The following is a 24,292-nucleotide window of genomic DNA, read 5'->3' on the forward strand; positions in this document are numbered from 1 at the left end:
GCCTGCATGTCCAGACCTCGGTTTTCTCATCTGTAAAATGGGAACCATAACAGTACCTATATCACAAGGTTACTGTGAGATCAAACGAGACGAAGCTGACTCTGTGTGTGTGTTTAAAAAAAAAATTAGGTCCTCCCACCACCCTCCTACAAACATAATGACTGGACACCTTTTAAGAAAGCAATGCCAGGCACATGGTAGATGCTTAGAAGTAGAGAAGGAAGGAAGCAACAGAAGGAGAGGGGGAGGGGAGGGGAGAAAGGACCAGTAATCACTTTGTCGAGAGTGACACAAAATGATCAGCTCTTCAAAGCAGAATAATCCTAAACTTAGACATTTATCATAAAGAACTCATTTGGGGACTTCCCTGGTGGTCCAGTGGTAGTCCCCACCTTCCAGTGCAGGGGACGTGGGTTTGAATCCTGGTCAGGGAACTAAGATCCCACATGCCACGGGGCAACTAAGCCTGCGTGCCACAACTACTGAGCCCACATGCTGCAAACTACAGAGCCCACGCGCTCTGGAGCCTGTGCGCCACAACTAGAGAGAGACAACCTGCATGCCACAGCTAGAGAGAAGCCCGCATGCTGCAATGAAAGATCCTGCATGCCGCAACGAAGATCCTGCGTTCTGCAACTAAGACCCGACACAGGCAAGTAAATAAATAAATAAATAAAAGTTGAAATAAAAACAAATAAAAATAGGGATAAGTAACATTAAAAAAAAACCTCAGAAAAACAAAACAAAACAAGAAAGAAAGAAATGATTTGGTAGAAGAAAAACAAACAAACAAACAAAAAACACCAACACCGTGGTTCCCAAACTGGGTGCTGAGGAATCCCAGGGTGCCACAGTGAACACATGGAAACTTTGAGGGAAATACAGCTATCTTCCACATCTACTGAACACCACATAAACTGCTAATGCAAGTGAGTTTGCAAATTTCATGACATTCCTATTAACGGCTTTCTAGCTTTGCAAGAACTAGGTTTTCAGCAAGCAGTTGCCGTGATAAAAGCAACTATCACGTGAAAATCACTGTGGAATAGGAAATGAAGGTGGTGGGGTTCAAAATGATTCCAAGGTTTGAGAAGTTGTGCAAAGCCCAACAGGTGAACACACCCATTAGTAACTGTACTTATTTATTTATTTATTTATTTTTATTTATTTTGGCCACGCCGTGTGGCGTGTGGGATCTTAGTTCCCTGACCAGGGATTGAACCCATGTCCCTTGCATCAGGAGCACGGAGTCTTAACCACTGGACCGCCAGGGAAGTCCCAGTAACTGTACTTATTTAAATATAAAATAAAAATACGATTTTCTTTTGACGTACACGTATTATTTTTTCAAATGGCTACTAAGTTGTTAGGAGAGATATACTTATTAGGTGGTTTGGACCTAACTAGTTAGTGAATGGAACTTTTGGTCCGAGTGCCACGAAAACTTTACGGAGACATCAGGGGTGCCATGAACTGAGAAAGTTTGAGAACCTCCACACTAAGACAGGAATTGCTTTGGGTTCTCAATCACACCCTCAAACCGAAAACAACCTAGATGCCCAATCAGAAGGGACGGTTCAGTAAGTTATGAACAGTCACTTGAGGTATATTCTGCTGTCTTAAAAAATGATTATATAGAAGATGGTTTTTAAAACATTAAGCGGAAAAAACCCTAGATACAACTGGATTCTGAAATGGTAACAACATAAAAATATCCATTACTTTGGGAAAGACTAGATGGAAAAAACATTTTTTAAAAAATGAACCCACTAAGTACAGCGTGGTTTCCTGGACTGGATCCTGGAGCAGAAAAAGGACATTAGTTAAAAACCAAGTGAAATCAAGTCAGTCTGTAGTTTAGTTGATAATAATATATCAATATTAATTGCTTTGTTCTACAAATGTACTAGGATCAGGTAACATATTAACATTAGGGGCAGCTGGGTGAAGGGTATTGGGAACTCTCTGTACTATCTTTGCAACTTTTCTCTAAATCTAAAATTATTCCAAAATAAAAAAGCTTCTTTAAAGAAAATAATGTTTCCAGTGTAAGGTCATCACAGGTGGCTTTTTTCTTCTTTTGCTTTTTCCAAAACCTTCCTTAGTTTAAGAAAATGTTTTAATAGTGATAATATTGATAGTAGCAACAGCTTCTATTCATAGTAACAGCTATGAGCCAAGTACCATCTGACTGATGGGCTTTATATCCTTGTGGTCTCATTGAATCCTCCTGACATCTTCGTGAGGGAGGTGTTAGTACTATTTTATCCCCAAGGACTCTGAAGCCCAGAGACATAAAGTCACTTGCCCAAGTCACACAGCTCCCAGGTGGCAAGGCTGGGATCAGAATCCATCTCTGTTTGATTTCAAAGACTGTGCCTTTTTCATGCCATTTCAACTGCTTTCCTGTATCTGCTTTCCCTACACACGTCAACCTTCTGAAGAAGACACTGTTACTCCATTTCCCAGATGAGGAAGCAGATGTTTAGAGAGAGGGGAAGTGACGTGTCCATGGCACAGCTGATTAATGGCAGAGCCAGGGATGCTCCCTGAGCCTGATTTCAACACCTAGGCCCCTTCTGCCAGATCCCTGAGAAAAACACACAGGGATCACTCAGCATTACAAGATGTTAACTCATCCATTTGGAAATAGCTGCAAGAAGTGGGGAGAACCCTCCTCCATCCCCTTCATGGTGCATCAGTCTCAGTGACCCTCCATCCCTCTCCAGGCCCCAGGAAGGGGCCCTCCAGAAGCCTGCATCCCTCAGATAAGACCCTGGTCACATGGATACCATTAAAAAATTTGATGATGTCTGTGAAATCCATGTTGTTCTCCAAGATGATGTCACGGTAGACCTCCACCAGCGCCAGCGCGATGAACAGGACATAGTGGGCGGACGACACGTGTTTGGCTGCCCAGATGGTCTCCCAAACAGAGAAGACATCATCATAGATGAGTTCTGCCGGGACACCAACACACACGCGCAGGGGAAGGGTCAGTCACTGAGCTCACGGTGCTGCCCTCCCTCCGGAAAGATCCCGGGCCAGCCATGGTCCGCGCTTCTGTCCTGGAGCAGTGGACAGAGCTCAGGCCAGGAGACAGGAGACCTGGACACTGTCATTTGACAGAAGCCTCAGTTTTCCCCTCTGTAGAATAGGCTATGCACACCAGGTGGGTTGTAAGTTTCCAACTCTGACATCCTGTAAGTGGAGGAACCGGGCACATGCAGATTTGATTTACATTGACCTGTCCTTGCCCTGCCCCTTGGTCAGTGTCCCCCTCTCTCCCTGCTCCCTCCATCTCTTTTAGCACCAGTGGGGGTATCTCCTTTTCCCCCTGCACCCAGGCAGAGCTGGCTGCTGCCTCTGGGTCTGGTAAAGAGATAGAATAGAGCAATGATGAAAAGTAAGGCTTCCTATGTCCAATAAACTCAGTCTGAATCCTGGCCCCATCACTTACTAGTAAGGTGACCTTGGGCTAGTTACTTCCCCTCCATGAGCCCTTCTCTTTCCTCATCTGTAAGTGCGGTGATACTACCAGTAATAAAGGACTGAAGAAATAATACATAGAAATGGCTCCGCACAGTGCCTGGACCTTAATAAACACCTCCATACAGGTTAGATATTATTAGCATCACCCCAAATTGGCATGACAGCAATGCACTGTGTCAGACATCATTTCTAAGTCACGTGTGAAAGATGCTCTATGGGCTTCAGAGTTCTTGGCCTCTGATAAGCAGCTTAATAGAATGGAAGGGAACTGGGCTTAGGTAGACAGAGTGGGGCTCAGATCCTGGCTTTATTATTCCTAGCTCTGAATTTAGTTCTTCTCAGTCTTAGTTTCCTCATCTGTAAAATGGGGACTGTGACAACACCTACTGCATAGTGTCTCTGCAAGATAAGTTGGGTGAACTGATAGTCAGAACTCAACAAATGGGCATTACTCTCTTCCACTGGCTTTGTTACAACACCTCCCAGCCTCACCTCCCTGGTACCTTTTCCCCTGAGATTCTGCTACAAAGAGTCTGAGAACAAGTTTCCAGTTTGAAGTCTGTACCTCGCTTGAAATCCAGCAGGAACCAGCGGTAGCAGAAGTAGAAGTGAGTGTAGTCCCCATTCTGATGCATCAACTCGAAGAGCTCTGAGTCCAGGATCTGTCAGAGAAAGGAAAGATAGGCATCAGTCTCCTGGGCAAAGGCTAGACTAGAGGGGACAGCTTAATAAATGATGCTACATTCCCACACCAGATACCATACAGCCCTTAACAACCAGGTGGAGTTTAAAAATGGGCAAGGGATTTGAGGTGGAAGTCAACCTAGCTCAACCTAACCCCATCATTTCTCTAAAGAAGATGTGCAAATAGCCAATAAGCACGAGAGATGCAACAAATGGGCATCATTAGCAATTAGGAAAATGCAAATCAAAACCATAATGAGAGACCACTTCACATGCACTAGGATGGCTACAATAAAAATGACAGACAACAAAGTGTTGGTGAGGATGAAGAGATACTGGAACCCTTATATGTTGCTGGTGGGAATGCAAACTGGTGCAGCTGTAATTCCACTCCTAGGTATATCCCCAAGAGAAATGAAAACCTATGTCCATATAAAAACTCGTACATGAATGTACACAACAGCATTATTCATAACAGCAAAAAAAGTGGGAACCACTCAAGTGTTTATCAGTGGATGAACGGATAAACAAAATGTGGCCTATCCATGCAATGGAATATTCGGCAATAAAAAGGAATGATGTACAGATATATGCTATAACATGGGTGGACCTTGAAAGCATGATGCTAAGTGAAAGAAGTCAGACACAAGAGGCCACATATTGTGTGACTCCATTTATATGAAATGTCCAGAATAGATAAATCTATAGAGACAGAAAGTAGATTAGTAGTTGCCAGGAGCCGGGGAGGGACTGACGTTAATGGGTATGGGGATTCTTTTTGGGGTGATGAAAGTGTTCTGAAATTAGATAGTGGTGATGATTTCACACCCGTGAATATTCTAAAAATCACTGAATTGAACATTTTAAAAGGGTGAATTTTATGGTATATGAATTGATCTCAAAAAAGGTGTGTGTGTGTGTGTGTGTGTGTGAGAGAGACAGAGAGAGAGAGAGAAAGCGAGAGAGAGAGAAATATACTCAAATATTTCTTTGCAGAAAAGGACCAATACAATCAAACATCCTCTTAAGGGCGAGGGCCATGTCTTGTTCGTCGGTGTAGCCCCAGTGCCTGAACCAAATAAATGCTCAGTGAGAATGAATGTAGTGGAGTTGAGCTGTTGAGTGAAGGTTGAGCTGAATTGAGTTTTTTCGTTTAACTCAACTGGGCTGAGTTAAGTAGGATTGAGCGACTGAATCAAGTTAAACAAGGCGGGGCTATTAAGTTGGCTTGCGGTCCACTGGGCTGAGCTGGAACGTTATATTATTGAAAAGCACAAGGTCCTACCTGGATTAGCGACCTCATGTTGGCAAAGTGCGTGTCCATGGCGCCTCCGTGGGGGAAGTTCTGGTTCGTCCTCTTCATGAGCTCGGTGAAGCAGCTGAAGGCAAGCGCCTCTGCGGGAAGAGCACAGGAGGAACAGTCAACTGCGCCACTGCCCAAGGAACCCGAGGTCCCAAAGTGATGGTCCGAGGCCCTGAGCTGGTTCACAAAGTCCACAGCCAAATGAGAAACATAAGGACAATGGAGTACAAACGTATACCATTTCAAGGAACACTCTCCAATTAATTACATACTTCCCACCTTTAGAGGTACTGAAGTGTTTTATTTTAGGAAACAATGATGACAGCAAAATGCTCTGTTTTAAAGATCCCTATTTGCTATAATGAAAAGTTGACAATGTTTGGTCCCAAACTTTTTGAAAAAAAAAATTCTACAGGGTTCATGAAATTCTCATGTCTGGGAACCACTGTATTAAAAGAGCAATTGTTGGGCTTCCCTCGTGGCGCAGTGGTTGAGAGCCCGCCTGCAGATGCAGGGGACATGGGTTCATGCCCCGGTCCGGGAAGATCCCACATGCCGCGGAGCGGTTGGGCCCGTGAGCCATGGCCGCCGAGCCTGCGTGTCCGGAGACTGTGCTCCGCAGCAGGAGAGGCCACAGCAGTGAGAGGCCCGTGAACCGCACAAAAAAAAAAAAAAAAAAAGATCAATTGTTAATATTGGAAGGGTGTTTGCAGGCCTTATGCAAAGAAAGGGTCCAATAACATTGGGAAATGCTGCTTAGAGAGCCACTACCTATATTAAGAACGAAAAGGCTCTGAGAAGTCATGTAATTTTAAAAATCTTTTATATTGTTCAACCCAGTGTTTAAAAAATTTATTTGAAAATAGTACCTTTTTTCTCTCTTAACACCTAGTAACTTTGGGGAAAGTTATGAGAAGGTTTCCAGAGGCACAGTAGGATCTCATTTATTTTTTAAAAGACTTTATTTTTCAGAACAGTTTACATTTACAGAAAACTTGGGAAGAGTGTGCAGAGAGTTTCCATATACCCCACACCTCGTTCCCCCTATTACTAACATCTCCCATTAGTATGGTACGTTTGTTACAATTAATGACCCACTGATGATACATAATTGACTCAAGTCCATAGTTTTTTTAATCTTAGGTCCTTTTTCTGTGCCAAGAACTCATCCAAGGACTACATTACATACAACTGTCATCTCTCCCTAGGCTCCTCTTGGCTATGGCAGTGCCTCAGGCCTTCCTTGTTTTTGATGACCTTGATAGTTATGAAGAATACTTGTCAGGTATTCTACGGGATGCCTCCCTATTGGAATTTATCTGATGTTTTTCTCATGATAAGACTGGAATTATGGGTTATTGGGAGAAAGACGTAGGTAAGGTGCCATTTTAATCACATCATATCAAGGGTATACTGTATCAACGTGATTGAGGATGGTTGATGACCTTGGCCACCTGATAGAGGCAGTGTTTTCAGGTTTCCCCACTGCATAGTTTCTCTCTCACCTCCCACCCCCTTCTACATTGAACTTTCTGGAAGCAAGTCACTATGCTCAGCTCTGAAGAGTTGGGAGCTATACTTCCCATTTTAAAACAGCCTTACTGAGGTTTACGTACCATAAAATCCACTCTTTTAAATGTATAATTCACTGGTTTTAGTATATTCACTTCTGTGAACCAAAATCTCTAATTTCAGAACATTTTCATCACCCCCAAAAGACACTCTCTCTGTATCAGAGGTCATCGCCTATTTCCCTCTCCCTGCAGTCCCTGTCAACCACTAGTCTATTTTCTGTCTCTACAGATTTGTCCCTTCTGGCAGCAATTTTATTTTAATGTTGCTAAAATGCCCAGCTTCTCACATGCTCTTGGAGGCAGTTTTCATATCTTACTGGTTTCCTCATTAATAAGTTGAATAAAATCTTTGTCATGTGTTTATTTTATTTGTATGAGAGAGACACATTAACTTTTTGAAAATTATATTTTATCAGTTCTGAAGGTCATCCACTGAGATATTTGAGGGGATTAATCCAATGGAGACAAATTAAATCAATTTACCTGTACATCCTCGGTGGCAACAGAACTTTTTCTGACCCTCTAGTTCTTTTTTTCATTTTCTACTGATGTTATGTATTTGTTTTCACTTCTGGCTTGTATACCTTAAATAAGTTAATCTGAATTGGTGGCAGCAGTGACTGGGGATTTGCTCTTATGGTCTGACTATTTGGTGATCTCTGTTGGGTGTATAATGAAAGCCTATTCTCTGTTGGGTGAGAGATGACAGAGAATCCAATTTTGTCGTCTTTTTTTCTTTGTTGTTCTTTCTTTTTTTTTACCTGTTTGTCTATTTGCAAACTCAAATCAATTAAGAATTACATGCTCACTGGAAGAAAAATAACTAAGTTTTTGTGTTTCTGGTTCACTGTTTTCAGCAGTGTTTTATAGTTTTTGGTGTACAAATCTTGCACTTCTGTTAAATTTATTCCTAAGCATTTTATTCCTTTAGATGCTATTGAAAATGGAATTGCTTTCCTAATTTCATTTTTAGATTATTCATGGTAATTGTATAGAAATACAACTGACTTTTATATAGGTCCTCTATCCTGCAACCCTGCTGAACTTGTTTATTAGTTTTAATGTGTTTTGGATTCCTTAGGGTTTTCTATAGGCAAGATCATGTCATCTGCAAATATACATGGTTTTACTTCCTTTCCAATCTGGATGCCTTTTATTTCTTTTTCTTCCCTAATTGTAAAGGCGAGGGCCTTTTGTGGCAAAAGCGGGCATCTTTGTCTTACTCTTGATCTTAGGTGAGAAGCGTTCAGTATTTCACCATTGAGTATGATGTTAGTTGTGGGTTTTTCACAGATGCCTTTTATCACGTTGAGGAAGTTCTCTTTTATTCCAAGTTTGCTGAAGTTTTTATCGTGAAAGGCTGCTGAATTTTGTCAGATGGCATCTCTTTGTCAACTGACATGATCATGTGATTTTTGTCCTTTATTCTATGAATGTAGTGAATTACACTGATTGATTTTCATACACTGAACCAGCCTGGCATTCCTGGGATAAATCCCATTTGGTCTTGAAATATAATCCTTTTTATATATTGATGGATTCTAGTTTGCTAGTGTTTTGTTGAGGATTTTTGCCTTTGATTTCATAAAGGATATTGGCCTGCAGTTTTCTTTTCTTGTGATGTCTTTGTCTGGTGTTGGTATCAGGGTACCAGTGGGTCCCCATATAAGGACCTGCCTTATAGGATGAGTTGAGAAGTGTTCCCTCTTCTCTGTTTTACGAGAGTTTATGAAGTATTGGTATTCATTGTTAAGTGTTCGGCAGAATTCACTAGTGAAGTTGTCTGGGTCTGAGTTTTCCTTTGTTCTCACTCATGTTTATAAAACCAGTGGCTAGCAAAGGCCTGGATGGGTGTTGGACACCTGGAAATAAGTGTTGGTCAACATGGAATAAGAGAACTTTTTATTTCACTAGGACCTTGATGTGTTCACTGGACAGGTCTTCTGAGCACCTGTACTGACCCATTCCATGGAGTCACAGAGTCAGGTTAACCTCTCTTCTGTGTAGTGGGAAGGAAACTGCATCCCCAGGTCTGGGGCAGGGAGGATACACTCACCGTCATCCAGAATGACCAACAGTGGAGCCAGGAGGTCACACATACCCTGGACATAGCCGATATCAATGTGCTGCCAGATGTAGCTATAAGAGAGACACAAGATGCCCAGTGATGGCCCCCACAATATGCCTCTCCAACCCCCTCCTCCTTTACCTCCATCCTGGTTTGGTCCCCATCTCTCACCTGGACCACTCCCTCAACCTCCTGCCTGCATCCCCATCCCCAGTCTCACTCTCTTCAAACATCCTATGCTCAGTCACCAGGATGTCCTTCTTAAAGCTCAGCTCAAGGAGACCACTACATGCTCAAAAACCCCACTGCATGACAGGACAGTGTCCATACTCCTTAACTGGGGGTGCAAGGAGTTCATAGTTTCCTCCCAATCCCTCTTTACAGTCTCACACATCACTTCCCAGTGCTTCTTTCCCTCCAGCTGCAGAGGTATTTACCTTTGTACAAATAAAGCATACATTCATGCCGCTGTGCTTTTGTCCCAGCAGTTTCCTCTGCCTGGAATTTCCATCTGTCCCTTAATAATAATAACTAATATTTACTAAGCATTTACCGTATGCTCTGTCCACTATACATGTACTGTATCATTTAATTCTCAAAATAATCATATGTAAAAGTTACTGTTATTATCCCATTTCACAGGTAAGGGTAATGAGGCACAGAGAACCAAGTGACACGCACCAGGTCATACACCTAACAATAAATGGTAGAGACAGGATTTGAACCCAGGTGGCCTCACTCCAGAGTATGTGCCCTTAACTTCAGTGCTAAATGATTTATTTCTTCAGTGTCTTCTCTTTTTGCCAAAATTCATCTTGAAGGTCACACCACGGTGAGGCCTTCCGTGATTTCTCCTGGTGCCATAACTAGGTAAAAGTCAGTCTATCCTTCCTTCCCCCCCAGCACTATTTAATTTTAAGGTAGCATGCTATATTAAAGTTAATTATGTTTGTATCTCATCAACTAAATTTTGAGTGGCAGTAAGTGCTTGGGAGACCATAAGACAGAATAGTTAAGAGGTGGTGTCTATTAATAAGAACGGTTTGAACAGGGTTTGGCAATCCTTTTCTGAGAGGTCCAGATAAGAAGTATTTTCAGCTGTGTAGGCCATATGTTCTCTTTCTCAACCACATAACTCTGCAGAAGCAATCACAGATAATACGCAACCAAATGGGCATAGGTAAATTCTAAAAAAAATTTTATTTACAAAAGCAGGTGGTAGGCTGGATTTGGCCCATGGGCTGTAGTAGTAGTTTGCAAACCCCTGAGTTAGAGTAGCATGTAAAGAAGTCCAGGATGCACTGTTGAGTGTAAAAAGCAAGTTGTAGAAAAATAGTTTATAGTATAACCCAACGCAGATAAACAGTTTTTAAAAATTAAAATGTGTGCATTCATATTATATTATACTATATGTTACATAGTATAACTATATATTATATAGTATAATTACATGCTATATATTTATATAGTTATATAGCATTATATTACATTAAATATTAATTACTATCTAAATAAATATCAATATATTAACATGTGTATATTCATATTATACTATATATTTATATAATTATATACTACATATGAAGGATAATTATATATGTTATATAGTATAACACTGTATATTATATAACATACTATTATATATGTGTATACATAGATATCCCATATACATGGCTTGGGAGGATATTCACTAAACTGTTAGCAGTAGTTTCTTCTTCTAGGTGAGTGGCATTAATGACTGGATATAAAAGGAGAAGTTTCTCTTTATACTTTATGGACTTCTGATTTCTTTGGTTGATTCAGGTTTTTAATAAGCATGGGTTACTTTCATATATCAAGAAATAAAATATTTACTATTTAATGAAAAGTAACAAGGAGCCCCAAATCCTGGCTTAAAGAAATAAAGCAGAGATTCTAGAGTCCGAGAGAAATGGGTGAGTTCCCGTACAGCCACTGCCCACCTGGAGGGACCCTGAGCAATGCGGTACCCCTCTGAGCCTCCATTTCCTCACCTATAAAAGGGGATAACACTTACCTCATAGGCTTGTTGTGAGGACCAAGTGAAATGATGTTAGTAAAGGGCTCAGGACAGTGCCTGGTATACAGTAGGAGCTTAATAAATGTTCTCTATTATTATCATTACTATAATTGTTATATAATTGTCAGGATGGGCTGGAATGAGATTCAAGGTGGGCATGGTGCCAGCTGCAGAGAGTGTGATTCTAAATGGGCTCCCTGTAGCCCACACCTGTGCCATCCCCTCCCGATCCCTGACTGATCCATCCCCCCCCACCCACCCCGGACACCTGCACATGATGTTCCGTAGCTTCTCCAGGTTGGCGGGTGTGAAGTACCAGTAGTTGCGGTCACACCTCTGCACGTCCTTCTCGATGCGGTGCAGGTTCACTGTGTACAGATCCAGCAGCTCTGGCTGCGGGCCCCCAGGAGGGGAGGAAAAGAACAATTACACCCCAACTCCTCACAGAGGCTGTCTTCCAGAGATTCTCTTTACTCCTCCTAGCCCTCTCCTGTCATCACTGAAAAAAAAAAACTTCCTCTACCTGGACCAGTCAGATGTTCGACTTTATCTTTGTTGCTATTGTTTCCTGAGAAAGCTTCTTTCACTTTGTATGATGAAAATTCTCTTTATTTTTTTCCTTTATAAAGCAACACAATCCTGGGACTTCCCTGGTGGGCCAGCGGTTAAGACTCCACACTCCCAATGCAAGGGGCCCATGTTTGATCCCTGGTCAGGGAACTAGATCCCGCATGCTCCAACTAAGAGAGCCCGCAGGCTGCAACTAAAGATTCTGCACACCACAACGAAGATCCCGCAAATGGCAATGAAAATCCCGCATGCCGCAACTAAGACCCGGCACAACCAAATAAATAAATATATTTAAAAAAATAAACCAAAAAAAATAAAACAACACAATCCTATGAGATGTATAGAATTACTATCCCCATTTTATAGATGAAAAAAGTAAGATTGATATATATATATATGCTACAATATATATGTAGCAAACTAATAAAAAGCAAACGAAGAAATGAAAATACTTCTAGGAAAAACAAAATTTTTTGCAGGAAAGAAAAAACATATACAGGTTACTACATGGATTATGCATTAAATTCTTATAATAATATAACCACCGAACAGTCATTTAACTAAAATTACTATGACCATAGTGAATGGGTGGGGATTGTGGGACGGTTTCACTCGTGTGGTGAGGGGGCAGTGGAGGGGAAGGAAGAAGACTGAATCCTCTTCCCCCACAGTGGGGAGTCAATAGCTGTCAAAAACTGAAGAAAAACAAAAAAAGATCAGTAAGTAGCAATACAAGTGTATTATTTACAGACATGAGGGTAAACACCAGATAATTGGGGCAGAATAAGTAACTACTACTGCCTCTGGGGAGAGCCTAATGGGCAGAGGTCGGGCAGACAACTTCCAGTTTTTGGATCCAGCCTTGTCTGACTGTTTGACTCTTTGTGATAGATATAAAAAGTCCTTTAAAAGAAAATGGATAGGGCTTCCCTGGTGGCGCAGTGGTTGAGAGTCCGCCTGCTGATGCAGGGGACACGGGTTCATGCCCCAGTCCGGGAAGATCCCACATGCCACGGAGCGGCTGGGCCCGTGAGCCATGGCCGCTGAGCCTGCGCGACCGCAGCCTGCGCGACCGGAGCCTGTGCTCCGCAACGGAGAGGCCACAGCGGTGAGAGGCCCGCATACCGCAAAAAACAAACAAAAGAAAATGGATATACAACACCTGGCCCAGAAAAACCTCCCTTTCAGTTGATGTCCTTTGCTTTGGGCTTTTTGGCAAGAAAGTAAAATATTTAAGAGATATTGGACCTGAGTGTAAATCAGGATGCTCACCATCAAGGTTGCTATTGATCGCTATGGGCTGAGCACAGAGGACTTGACTCACTAATTCTGAAAACAACTCAGGGAGGAAGGTATGAGATAGATAGGGAAACTGAGGCTCAGAAAGATAAAGCGATGGACCTAAGCTGGGATCTGAACCCAGCACTGTTTGTCTGCAAAGCCTGTGTTCTTTAAGTATTATATTATCTTCTCTCCCAAATGGGTTTCTACAGTGAACCCTCCGTGATGGGAAAAGGCAATGAACCAGAGGTCATTCTGGATAACTGAGGTTTGTGGGACACTCCCACCCTCCTGAGGCTGCAGAAAATTGAGTGGAGAAGAATCCTGGTGACTTACAGAGTAGGTGACGCCACTAGAAGACACAGGGGATGCCTCGTTGTTGGCAGAAGTGGTCACGGCCACAGAAGCGAGCACGGGGAAGAGGCTTTCCATCTCGGGCTCCTCTGAGAGGTCGTCCTCACTGCCCACCTGGCTCTGCTTCCCCACCTCGATGCCCCTCCAGCCCTCCATCGCAGGGCCCTCCCTTTCGGGCAGAGCTACATCCATACTGCCAGTGATGGACACGAACTCGTCCATGCTCCCGTTGGCCGGGAGGTCGCTCTCCAGGCTGTCCTGCACAGCCAGCTCCTCACGGGGGGCCTTGTCCCGGGAAGTGGTGGCCTCGCTGCTCTGCCCGTCATCCACACCACTGTCCCTGGGTCGAATCACCAGTGGGGCAGGGCGCTGGGCGTCCATGACGCTGTCCTCCGTGCTCAGGCTGGGTTCTGAGTGCTCCGAGAGGCCCGAGGAGAAGTTGTGGGAGGAAGGGTGGCCGGAGTCTGGGGAACAGGTGCCATTCACCAGGTTCCCGTTGGGGATCTTGGGCTGCTTCTCCTCCAACCTGCATTCTGCCTCCACCTGCTCCACCTCGTCCACAGACTCGAAGACCTGCAGACCAGGTGCACAAAGACAGATGGACTAGGATGTCTATTGTGGTGCTACTTCCAGCAGCAGCCTGAATATCCATCCACAGGGGACTGGTTCAAATACGGAACATGCCCGCAGGGGAACACTACACAGTCAGTAAAAAGACTGAGGCAGAACAAGGTGTAATATATGCTCCCATGTGTAGAAAATAAAAACTTGCTCCATATGCACACATAAGCATAGAATAATCCAGAAAGAAACAAGGAAGCACTGCAGTTGACTCTGAGGAAGAATATCTTTTATCATACAAAATTATGTGCACATAATTTTTTAAAGTAAAAAAATTAGTTAACCACATAAGGAACAGGCTAAAAAAGCATCCATGTGGTGGACTATTATGGATCAATTTTCAAAATTAGTTAGATGTATATGAAATATTATGGAAAAGTCTCCAGGACACATATCTAAGATTTATTTGTGGTTCTTTGTGTCTTTAGGCCATATCCCATCAAGGCAGACTGTATAAGATCATGTCCCAAGATCACTTGAAATATTTCTTCTGTGTGGTTATGTCACCAACTTGATTTACTGTTAATTTCATGTGCTTCTGGTTTTAAAAAGATTTCTTTTCGATTACATTGCTTTTGGAGTTAACTTACCTAACTCCAAAGTCAAAACTAGAAAACAAAGTACATTCAGGGAAATGTAGCTTCTTTCCCTGTGCCCCTCACCCCACTTAAGTAACCATTTGATCAGTTTCTGGTTTATCCTTCCATCATTTTAGAAAATAGATGCAAATACATACATATATTAATATTTCCTCTGTTTATGCAAAAGGTGACATACTTTGCACATTTTTTCACTGTTTTTTTCTTTAATATTGAGTGAGAATGTGTTAACATTTCTTTGCCCTGAATGAAATGAAAGGCTGTTGAACAATACATCTGATGGTATTTATTTAGAAATTTTAAAAGATTACTAAACATCGCAATATATTACATACTGTCTATGTATTTCTGTGTATGTAAAGGCATACAGAAGGGTCTGGAAGGATACACAGCAAATTGAAGATAGCAGTGTTATTTCTAGGGAGGGCATGTGGGGATTAGGGATGGTCAAAGCCAAATTTAGTTTTCTCTGTAATATTTTAATTTTTTTAACAGGTAAAAGAGATTCATGTATTACTCGTGTAGGTAAAACTTCAATTTTTAATGCTAGCATAAAATGCTAAAACAGATCAACCATGAGTGACCTGTATATGAGGGACCTCCAGTCCCGTTATTCCAGGTTGGAGGGAGGGGGATGGGTGGGGAGGGGCGGGGCCTCCAGGAGGTCACCTGTGTGCTGCTGCTGGAGTCGCTCTGCAGGCGGATGTTCTGGCGGCCCGAACTGCAGCTCTGGGAGGACTGAGAGAAAAAGGGGTAGGATGGAGTGTGGGTGAGGCTGCATCCGGGCTCAGGGTCCCCACATTGAGCTCAGGAGGGGCTGCTGGGCTGGAAGTCAGTAAGTGTGGTCTTATCTCTACCCCTGACTCAGGCAAGTCCCTTCTCAGGGCCTCAGCTTCCTACCTATCAAATAAAAGTGGGGCGGCGGCTCACTCCCTACTCCCTGGAGCCTCCTCGGAGGCCACAGCAGCCACTGGACCTCCACCTCCCACCCACAACCAGAGAACCCCACCTTTAACTGCTCTGCACTTGAGACTTCCAACTAATATTTTAGTTCAACTCAAAGGACTGGTTGTATGCATGTCTATGTTCTACTCCTTCCCTGTATACGTGCTTTTTGCCCTATAACTTCTAGTTTCTGTCTATCCTGATGCTAAGCTTGGCCAAGTGACCTGCTTTGGCCAGTGGGGTGTTAGCAAACTTGACAGGGCAAACACAAAAAAAATGCTTGTGCATTTCTGCTTTCTCTCTTTAAGATCTGCTTTCACTGCGAGAACATGGCCAGGCTAGCCTGCTGGAGGATGAGACGTGAGGAGCAGGGCCGAGTCACCCCAGATATGTGAGAGGCCAACGAAGATCAACAAACCTTTTAGCTGAGCAGAACTGCCCGGCTGACCCACAGACTCATGAGTAAAAAACATATGTTTACTGTTGGACATCATTGGCTTTGGGGGGTTTTTTGTGACACAGTATTAGTGTGGCAATTGATGATGGATTTACCACTGGTGAAGGGAATTGACTTTCTTTTCATCCCCTGCTTTGGGATGCTAAACTGGAGATTCTATCAGGACAGATATGTCTGACCTGGTCACTGGAGCATTCTTGACATTCCAGGACATTCCTGACAGTACCTGGCACATAGTAGGTACTCAACAGCATTTGCTGAACAAATGAAAGTCTAACACTGTGCTGGGCACTTTATATACACTAGCTTGTTTGAGTTGTACACAAATCTCCCCTATACAAATGATCATTCCCATTTCATAGATGAGGAAACTGAGGCCCAGAAGTAAAGGTGCTTGTCTGAGCCCCAGAGCTAAGAAATGAAGGGGCTGGAGTTTGAAGTCAGGTCTGTCTGACTCCAAAGTCACCTTCCACCTAAAAGCCAGGGGTGAGACTCTGTCCCAAGGCCCCAAACACCCAGCCCTCACCCTTCTTACAACAGCCTGATGGAGCAGAGCCCTACCCCTGGCTCCCTGAGGGGAGCCACCCATCACCTCATTGCTGATGGTGGAGTCCCGGTGCATCATCCGGTGCAGGTGGCTGTCCAGGCTGGCCCCCGAAGAGCACTTGGCCAGGGCGGCCGCGTGGGATTCCCGCTCCCTCTGCCGCACAATCGCTTCACAGCCCAGCCACTCGGACATGGTCTGCGCATAGCAGGCATGCATCTGCTCGTCCACCTGCCAAGGCAGATGCACGGTCACCTGGAATGGTGGGATCCCAGGGGACAACCAACCCAACCCAGAAGATGGTGGCTCTGACCTGGGACCCTGAGCCCTAGAAACACCCATACAACATTCATGGAGTTAACAGCCAACAGACGTTAACTGAACACCTACTATGTGCCAGGCACTGGCTAGGCCCTGGGGATACACAAAAGTGAGCGAGGCAACTTCTTTCTTTCCATTTTTCCCTCCTTCCTTCCTATCTTCCTTCTTTTATTCATTCATTCATTCATACACTTATTCAAATATTTGTTGACAACCTACTCTGTGCCAGGCAGTATACTAAGCCTTGGGGATACTAAAGTGAGCAGACTGTTTCTTTCCTTCTTTATTACCTTCTTTTCCTTTTTCCTACTTCATTCATTCATTCATTCACTTGTTCATCTAAGTTGATAAGTACCTACTATGTGCTAGACACCAACCTAGGCATACGAAACATAAGATGAGCAAGATGCCTCATTTGTCCATTCCTCCAGTCACTCAACGCACTTACCAGGGGCCTCCCAGGTGCCCAGCATGGGGGTAGGTGCTGAGAACACAAAGATGAATAAAAGTGACCCTTTCCTTTACTTACAGCAATGGCTTTAGAGAAGGGCCACAGGTTTCTAGTGTTTCCCTTGTGAGATTTCAGCAGAGAAGATCGGAGCTTACTTCATTTCTGTGTTGCACAGCCCAGGTAACTGAGGTTATGTATCTGCCAGACCTCTGGGCACAAGTGGGGCAGACAAGCTGACAAAAGGGTGTGAGGGGGCAGGAAGGAGAAGAGGGAGGGCAGGGAGCCTGCCCCATGCCAGGGTTAGGAGGGGCGGGCATCCTTTAGCTAGTCAGGGTTTCCAGAGAGAGGCTCCGGGTCCACCTTGCCCAAGCCTGTCATGGGCAGCTCCCTCCCACTGACCTCCCAAAGACTCATCCAAGCCCACTTCCCTGTTCCCACTGCCATCCTAGGCTAGGCTTCCAGGACCCCTCACCCAGATGACCTTCCTTCCTGGTGCCTGCTTGTCCCAGCCTGGCCCCTCCTGTCCATCTCCCACTCGGCAGTCTTCCTCTTGTTTCCTCTCCAGCCCTGCTTCTCACTGCTTCCCCCACCCACCTCGTCCTTTACGTCCCAGCTACCCACGTCCGCACGCCCTTCTGCCCCTCCCCACACAAATGCACACAGACACACACACATCGCATCATGCAGGAGTCTCTCTTCCTAGAAGCCCTTCCTCAGTCTCCTCGCCTGGAAAGTAACCTCTTCAAAGAATTCAGGTAGGCTTCTGCCCGGTGGAGGTGCCTCCTCTGTGCTCTTAAAGCCCCTGAGTTTGCCTCCATCTGATTTTGCATGAACCCCCCTAAACTGGCAAAGACCTTATCTAATGCACCTCTGGGTTCCCAGTCCCGAGCACGGGGCCTGCCACACCGGAATCCTCATGCTGGTCCTGAGATCATTTTCGACAGTTCGTGGCACCGCCTCAGCATATGGAACCACAGTGTGAGAAAGTCTCCATATTCAACTTTTCTGATTATGAGGAAGGCCAGTCTGGCACTACTGTGTCTTTAATCCATCCTTAATACCTTATAATCTCCCTTCTAAACAAAGAGAGAGAGGCCTCAGGCAGCCTGTGACATCTAGGTAGAACTGAATTATTTCATTTTGTCACATTCTATTTATTTTTGGAGTTTCCTTCTCTTTTGGCAAGTCATATTGGTTTTCCATTGATGGCAGGGATATAAAATGCCTTTTTAAGTAAGTTACATAACTTTTTAAGTGAATCAATTCAGAGACAAACACTTAGTAAATCGTAGCACAGATGGTACACAGACATGGAGTGTAAAGTCTCAGTGGGTTTTGAAAACTCATTATGAATAAAAGAATGTAAAATATCTCACTAATAATTTTTATACTGAGTACATGCTGAAATGGTAATATATTGGATATACTGGGCTAAATAAAATATGTTATTAAAATTAATTTCACCCTGATAAAATGACATAGAACCACACACACACACACACACACAGAGGAGCGGATGCAAAAACTAATGAAATCCTAGGTTGTACTGTACCAATGTTCATGTTCTGTTCTTTTGTTTTTTGGGGTTTTTTTGGCTGCGAGGCCTTTGGGATCTCGGTTCCCTGACCAGGGATCGAACCCAGGGCCCCGGCAGTGAGAGTGCCGAGTCCTTACCACTGGACCACCAGGGAATTTCCTTGATATGCTGGTTTTGATAATACACTATATATAATAGTTCTATAAGATGTTTCCATTGGGGGAAGCGGCGTGATGGGTACCTAGGGCCTCTGCATCACATTTTGCAACTTGGCATGAACTTAAAATTATGTTAAAATTAAAACTTTAAAAATATTAATTGTGTCTGTTTCTTTTTACTTTTTAAAATGTAACTACTAAAACATTTAAAATTCCATATGTGCTACAGTAATGAAGACAGTATGGTATTACCCGAAGAATACTAATTATAGTATGGCATTACATCAAAGGCACAGAATAGAGAATCCAGAAATAGACGCCACTCTATAAGCCCCACTGATTTTTTCTCCTTCACTTTTTTTAAATTGAGGTATAGTTGATTCATAATATTATGTAAGTTTCAGGTGTACAACACAGTGATTCACAGTTTTTAAAGGTTATACTCTATTCATAGTTATTATAAAATATTGGCTGTATTCCCTGTGCTGTACAATATATCCTTGTAGCTTATTTATTTTATACATAGTAGTTTGTACCTCTTAATCCCCACCTCTATCTTGCCCCTTCCCTCTTCCCTCTTCCCACTGGTAACAACTAGTTTGTTCCCTATATCTGTGAGTCTCTTTCTTTTTTGTTCCATTCACTAGTTTGCTTTATTTTTTAGATTCCAAGTATAAGTGATATCATACAGTATTGGTCTTTCTCTGCCTGACATTTCACTAAGCATAATACCCTCCAAGTTCATCCATGTTGTTGCAAATGTACGCCCAAATGATTTTTCACAAAGGTGCAGAAGCAGTTCAATGGAGGAAGGATAGCATTTTCAACAAATGGTGCTGAAGCAACTGGACATCCAGAGGCAAAAACCAAACCAAACCAAACCAACAAACAAGAACTCTTGACTTAAATGACACACCATAACCAAAAATGAACTCAAAATGGATCATGGACATTTTAGGAAAAAATAGGAGAAAAACTCTTCAGGATTTGGGGCTAAGCAAAAAATTATTAGACTTGACACCAGAAGTACAATCCCTCAGAGGGAAAATTGATACACTGAACCTCCTCAAAAATCTAAAAATTTGTTCTGCAAAAGACCCTGTTAAGAAGACAAAAAGACAAGGTACAGACTGGGGGAATATATTTGCAAATGACATATATGACAAAGAATTAATATCTAGAGCATAAAAAGAACTCCCAAACTCAACCATAAAAAAAATGAAACAATTCAACAAGAAAATGAACAGAAGCCATGATCTGACATTTCACTGAAGATTCACAGATGGCAAGTGAGCACGTGAAAAGATGTTCAGCATCACTAGTCAATCGGGAAACGCAAATTAAAACCACAATGAAATACCATGTACACATTCCTGTAAGTGGCTAACATAAAAACTAGTGATAACACTGGTGAGGATGCAGGTGTGGATCACTCCTCCAGTGCTAGCGGGAAGATAAAATGGTACAGCCACTGCAGAAGTTTGGTGGTTTCTTATAAAACAAAACAAAGTGTGAACTACCGTCGGGCCCAGCAACTGCATCCGAGCGTTTATTCCACCTTATGCTCACATGGAAACCTGTATATGAAGGTTCACTGCAGCTTTATTTGTAATCACTGAAACACTGGAAACAACCTGCCTATCCATCAACAGGTGGAGTTAAACTGTGGTGCATCCATACTGTGGAACACTACTCAGCCGTATAAAGGAATCAAGAACTGATACGCACAGCAACTTAGATGAATCGCTACAGATTTACACTGAGTGGAAAAAGTCAGTCCCCAAAGGTTATACACTACGATTCCATTCCTACAACATTCTTGAAATGACAAAGTTACAGAAATAGAGAATAGTTCAGTGGTTGCCAGGGGTTAGGGATGGGAGTGAGTGGGAGGGAGGTAGGTTTGGCTATAAAAGGCCATGAGGACCCTAGTAGCGCTGGAAATGTTCAGTATGTTGACTGTGGTGGTGATACACAAACCCACATGTGTGATAAAATTGTAGAGAACTAAATAGACACACACACGAGTACAAGTAAAATGGGAAGCCTGATTAAGATTGAGATACATATATATATATATATACACACACACACATATGTATAAGGATATATTATACAGCACAGGGAATATGGCCAATATTTTATAATAACTATAAATGGAGTATAATCTATAAAAATTCTGAATCACTATGTTGAACACCTGAAACTAGTATAATATTGCAAATAAACTCTCTCAATTAAAAATATATACATATTTATTGTAAACAACAAAAAAGAAATGCAGTAAAATATGGACTTTAATGTAAAAATAATGATTGATACATTGCCAGTATATGTATGTCAATGTCAATACCCTGGCTGTGATATTATAGTTTTGCAAGAAGTTACCACTGGGGGAAGCTGGATAAAGGATGAGATATCTCTGCGTTATTTCTTACAAGTGCATGTGAATCTATCACTACCCCAAAATGAAAAAGTTATTCAAAAAAATGACATCTGTGGCGTTTGTTGTGTTTCTATTGGACTGCGCTGCCCCCAAGCTTCCTGACTCCCCAACATCTCCCTGCCCCACCTTGGTCCACCATGGGACCAGAGCTCCCCCAGCCCCACATTACCTGGCTCTTCTTGCTGCCAAAGACCCCACTGCCCATCAGGGGTAACCAACCTCCTTCCTTTCTGTTTCCGTCATCCCAAACTGGTAGTGGCCCAGGAGGAAGGGCCACACGGCTTTGCGGATCTCTGGCTGGATGCCCCCGTAGTAGATGAGACGCAGCAGCTCCCGCTCCTGGTAACTCTGTGGTAGGTGGGGGGAAACAAAGGATTTGCTCAACAGGAAACCAGGGGATGGACTCTGTGACCCAAGGGCTTCTCAGACTTAGCCCTCAGTGATCATGCTGTGAACAAGCAAAGCCACATGGGCCCAGATATCCATCGCGGCATCATACAATAAAGCAAAACCCCAGGAACCCCCATAACTGCCCACCAATGGGGGAATGCTGCATCCCTACGTGGGAATACCACACGGAAAGTAACAGGGCAGCAGATGCATTTATGAGAACCTACATAAAAGGACGTTCAGTGTATATTGTTAAGTGTAAAAAATAAGATGCAGAATAGATCGACAGTGAACCCATTTTTGTAAAACACAAAAACAAAACCCAAAGGTCAGAATATAATGAATTAACATTTCTACTTAATTTTTAGTCAATTTTGTGTACTGTGCTTATTGGGGAATATTATCTTGGAGTTATTAATCTTGACTCAGCACTGAGAAAATTGTTTTAAAGCGAATTAAACCGAAAAGGAGCCATTTCCAGCTGATTCTTCATACACTAATAGCTTTTGTGCACACAAGAATGACTTTAGCAACTGTTTGCTGTACTGTGGAATAGATTTGTCCTCTTTCTTTTTTAAAATTCATTTCCAGGCAAAGGCTTTGCAGATACAATTTGTCAAGCAGTTGCACTGGGGGACCAGAGGGTCCTATCGTGTGTGTGTGTGTGTGTGTGTGTGTGTGTGTGTGTGTGTGAAAAGTGCCAATGACTGCCAGAAGGCTACCCTGAAGGGCACTAGGGTCCTGTTTCCTCCCACCTCTTTACTTCACATTATAAAATTAAAATCATGTTTCACTTCTTAACACTAGTCTTTTTTTTTTTTTCAACACTAGTCTTAAATGTACCCAACCACAATGGCAAAACCAGCCATTTTGTTCCTGTTAGGAATTTTTATTCATATTGTATTGACAGCCTTGTCAACGCTGTATAAAAACTAGGGAGCTATTTGGGGCTGAGGCTGTGAACGCTTCATCAAAAATCTGTGTTCTCTTCTCCTGGAGTCCATAGCTGGACTCCATTTCCCAGCCTCCCTTGCAGGTAGGTGTGGCCATGTGACTGGGTTCTGGCCAAAAGGATGTAAGAGGAAGTGATGTAATCCATTTTCAAGCCAGGGCTTTGAAGAAGTAGGTGTACTCCATTCACACTTTCCATTTCCCCTCTGCTGGCTGGAAGCAGATGACCACAAGGCCCCAGAGGATGGTGCGGCCACAAGACTGAAAGATCCCTGACCCTCTAGAGGGAGGAGAGATGCCCACTCACCAGGAATGCCCACCCAGGACTGTTAAGTGAGCAATAAATACACCTCTATGGTATCAAGCAACTAAAGCAGCAGGGACTATGTGTTACTGCAGCCCAGTCCACCCTGACACAGCGATGCAACCAAGCAGATTGTGGAAGGGTTGCAGGCGTGCTAGATGAAAAATATTCATTTTTGACTATTTATTGTTTCAGCCAATTTGTCCTTAGGATACTGCCTCCCAAACTGGGGAGATTGCAAGGAGCATCTGGGGAACTTTCTTTTCTTTTTTTTTTGGCCGCAATGCGCAGCCCATGGGATCTTAGTTCCCTGACCAAGCATTGAACCCGGGCCTTTGGCAGTGAAAGCGTGGAGTCCTAACCACTGGACTGCCAGGGAATTCCCTGGGGAAGGGGAACTTTCAAAATATAAATTCTTGGGTTCCACTCTTAGAGGTGCTCAATCAGTAAAGCTGGAGCCCCTGGAGTGGAGCCCAGAAGTCTATAAATCTTTCGAATTCCTCAGGAAATGTGCACTCACTCTCACAGACTGCCAGGGATTATGAACACTATAACCTTTCAAGAAAGGTAAGCTGGCATATCTATTTAAATTTAAAATGGACATCAAACAGTTACATTTCTAGGACTCTACCCTCAAAATAAGAGAACTAGTACAGAAAGGTGTATGCTTATACAGATGTCGACTGCAGCACTGTTTGAAATAATTAAGAAAAAGGAACAGCCCAGATGTCCATCATTTAAGGAAGATTTGACTAAATTATGGTCCACCCACATATAAGGTGCTAAGGTTCTAATGTGTAATAGTTTACTTAGAGATCTGAAAGATGCCTTTGATATAAAAGTAAGTTGGTCACCTAAAATCTAATGTTACCTCATTAAAAAAATGAGTTTCAGTTTTATCTATATAGACATATCTGTGGATGTATAAGTATGGGAAATGTATAACAGGGTCTACACCAAACTGATACTATTCATTAATTCAGGGGATCAGACTAGGGGGGTGCAGCAGAGAGATCATATTTAAAAACTTAAAAAAAATTCTGTACACCTGTGTTCTGCATTCTTTGAATTGTTACAGTAAGAAGGCATCCCTCCTGTAACTCAGAAAAACAACTATTTCCGGCAAAAAAAGAAAACCACCCTTCTGCTTGTCGAGGTTTGGGAATCAGTTTGTTTTTCCCACTGAGTCTCCTGGCATCCCCAG

At 43.0% G+C, this 24,292-nt stretch overlaps 1 protein-coding gene and 1 non-coding gene across 7 annotated transcripts in view; both read right to left on the minus strand.

The window, feature by feature from the left end:
* The window catches only part of SGSM1 (small G protein signaling modulator 1), an 85,685-nt gene that overhangs the window by 4,760 nt on the left and 56,633 nt on the right, over positions 1 to 24,292 (minus strand). For 5 of the 6 annotated variants that reach the window (XM_032602773.1, XM_032602774.1, XM_032602777.1 and 2 more), the window contains 9 exons: positions 21,663 to 21,791; positions 16,579 to 16,761; positions 15,254 to 15,322; positions 13,347 to 13,937; positions 11,428 to 11,552; positions 9,110 to 9,192; positions 5,462 to 5,571; positions 4,058 to 4,154; positions 2,793 to 2,960 (listed from right to left, as the gene is read on the minus strand). In XM_032602773.1, the coding sequence (XP_032458664.1) occupies positions 2,793 to 2,960; positions 4,058 to 4,154; positions 5,462 to 5,571; positions 9,110 to 9,192; positions 11,428 to 11,552; positions 13,347 to 13,937; positions 15,254 to 15,322; positions 16,579 to 16,761; positions 21,663 to 21,791 (1,555 nt within the window). Of the gene's footprint in view, positions 1 to 2,792; positions 2,961 to 4,057; positions 4,155 to 5,461; positions 5,572 to 9,109; positions 9,193 to 11,427; positions 11,553 to 13,291; positions 13,938 to 15,253; positions 15,323 to 16,578; positions 16,762 to 21,662; positions 21,792 to 24,292 lie in introns of all 6 variants that reach the window. The other variant, XM_032602776.1, reaches the window with a different exon arrangement.
* Positions 18,921 to 18,993, minus strand: TRNAE-CUC. Its single transcript has one exon. It is a non-coding gene; the product is annotated as a tRNA-Glu (tRNA).

The sequence above is a fragment of the Phocoena sinus genome, chromosome 14, assembly GCF_008692025.1.
Source record: "Phocoena sinus isolate mPhoSin1 chromosome 14, mPhoSin1.pri, whole genome shotgun sequence".
Lineage (NCBI taxonomy): Eukaryota > Metazoa > Chordata > Mammalia > Artiodactyla > Phocoenidae > Phocoena > Phocoena sinus.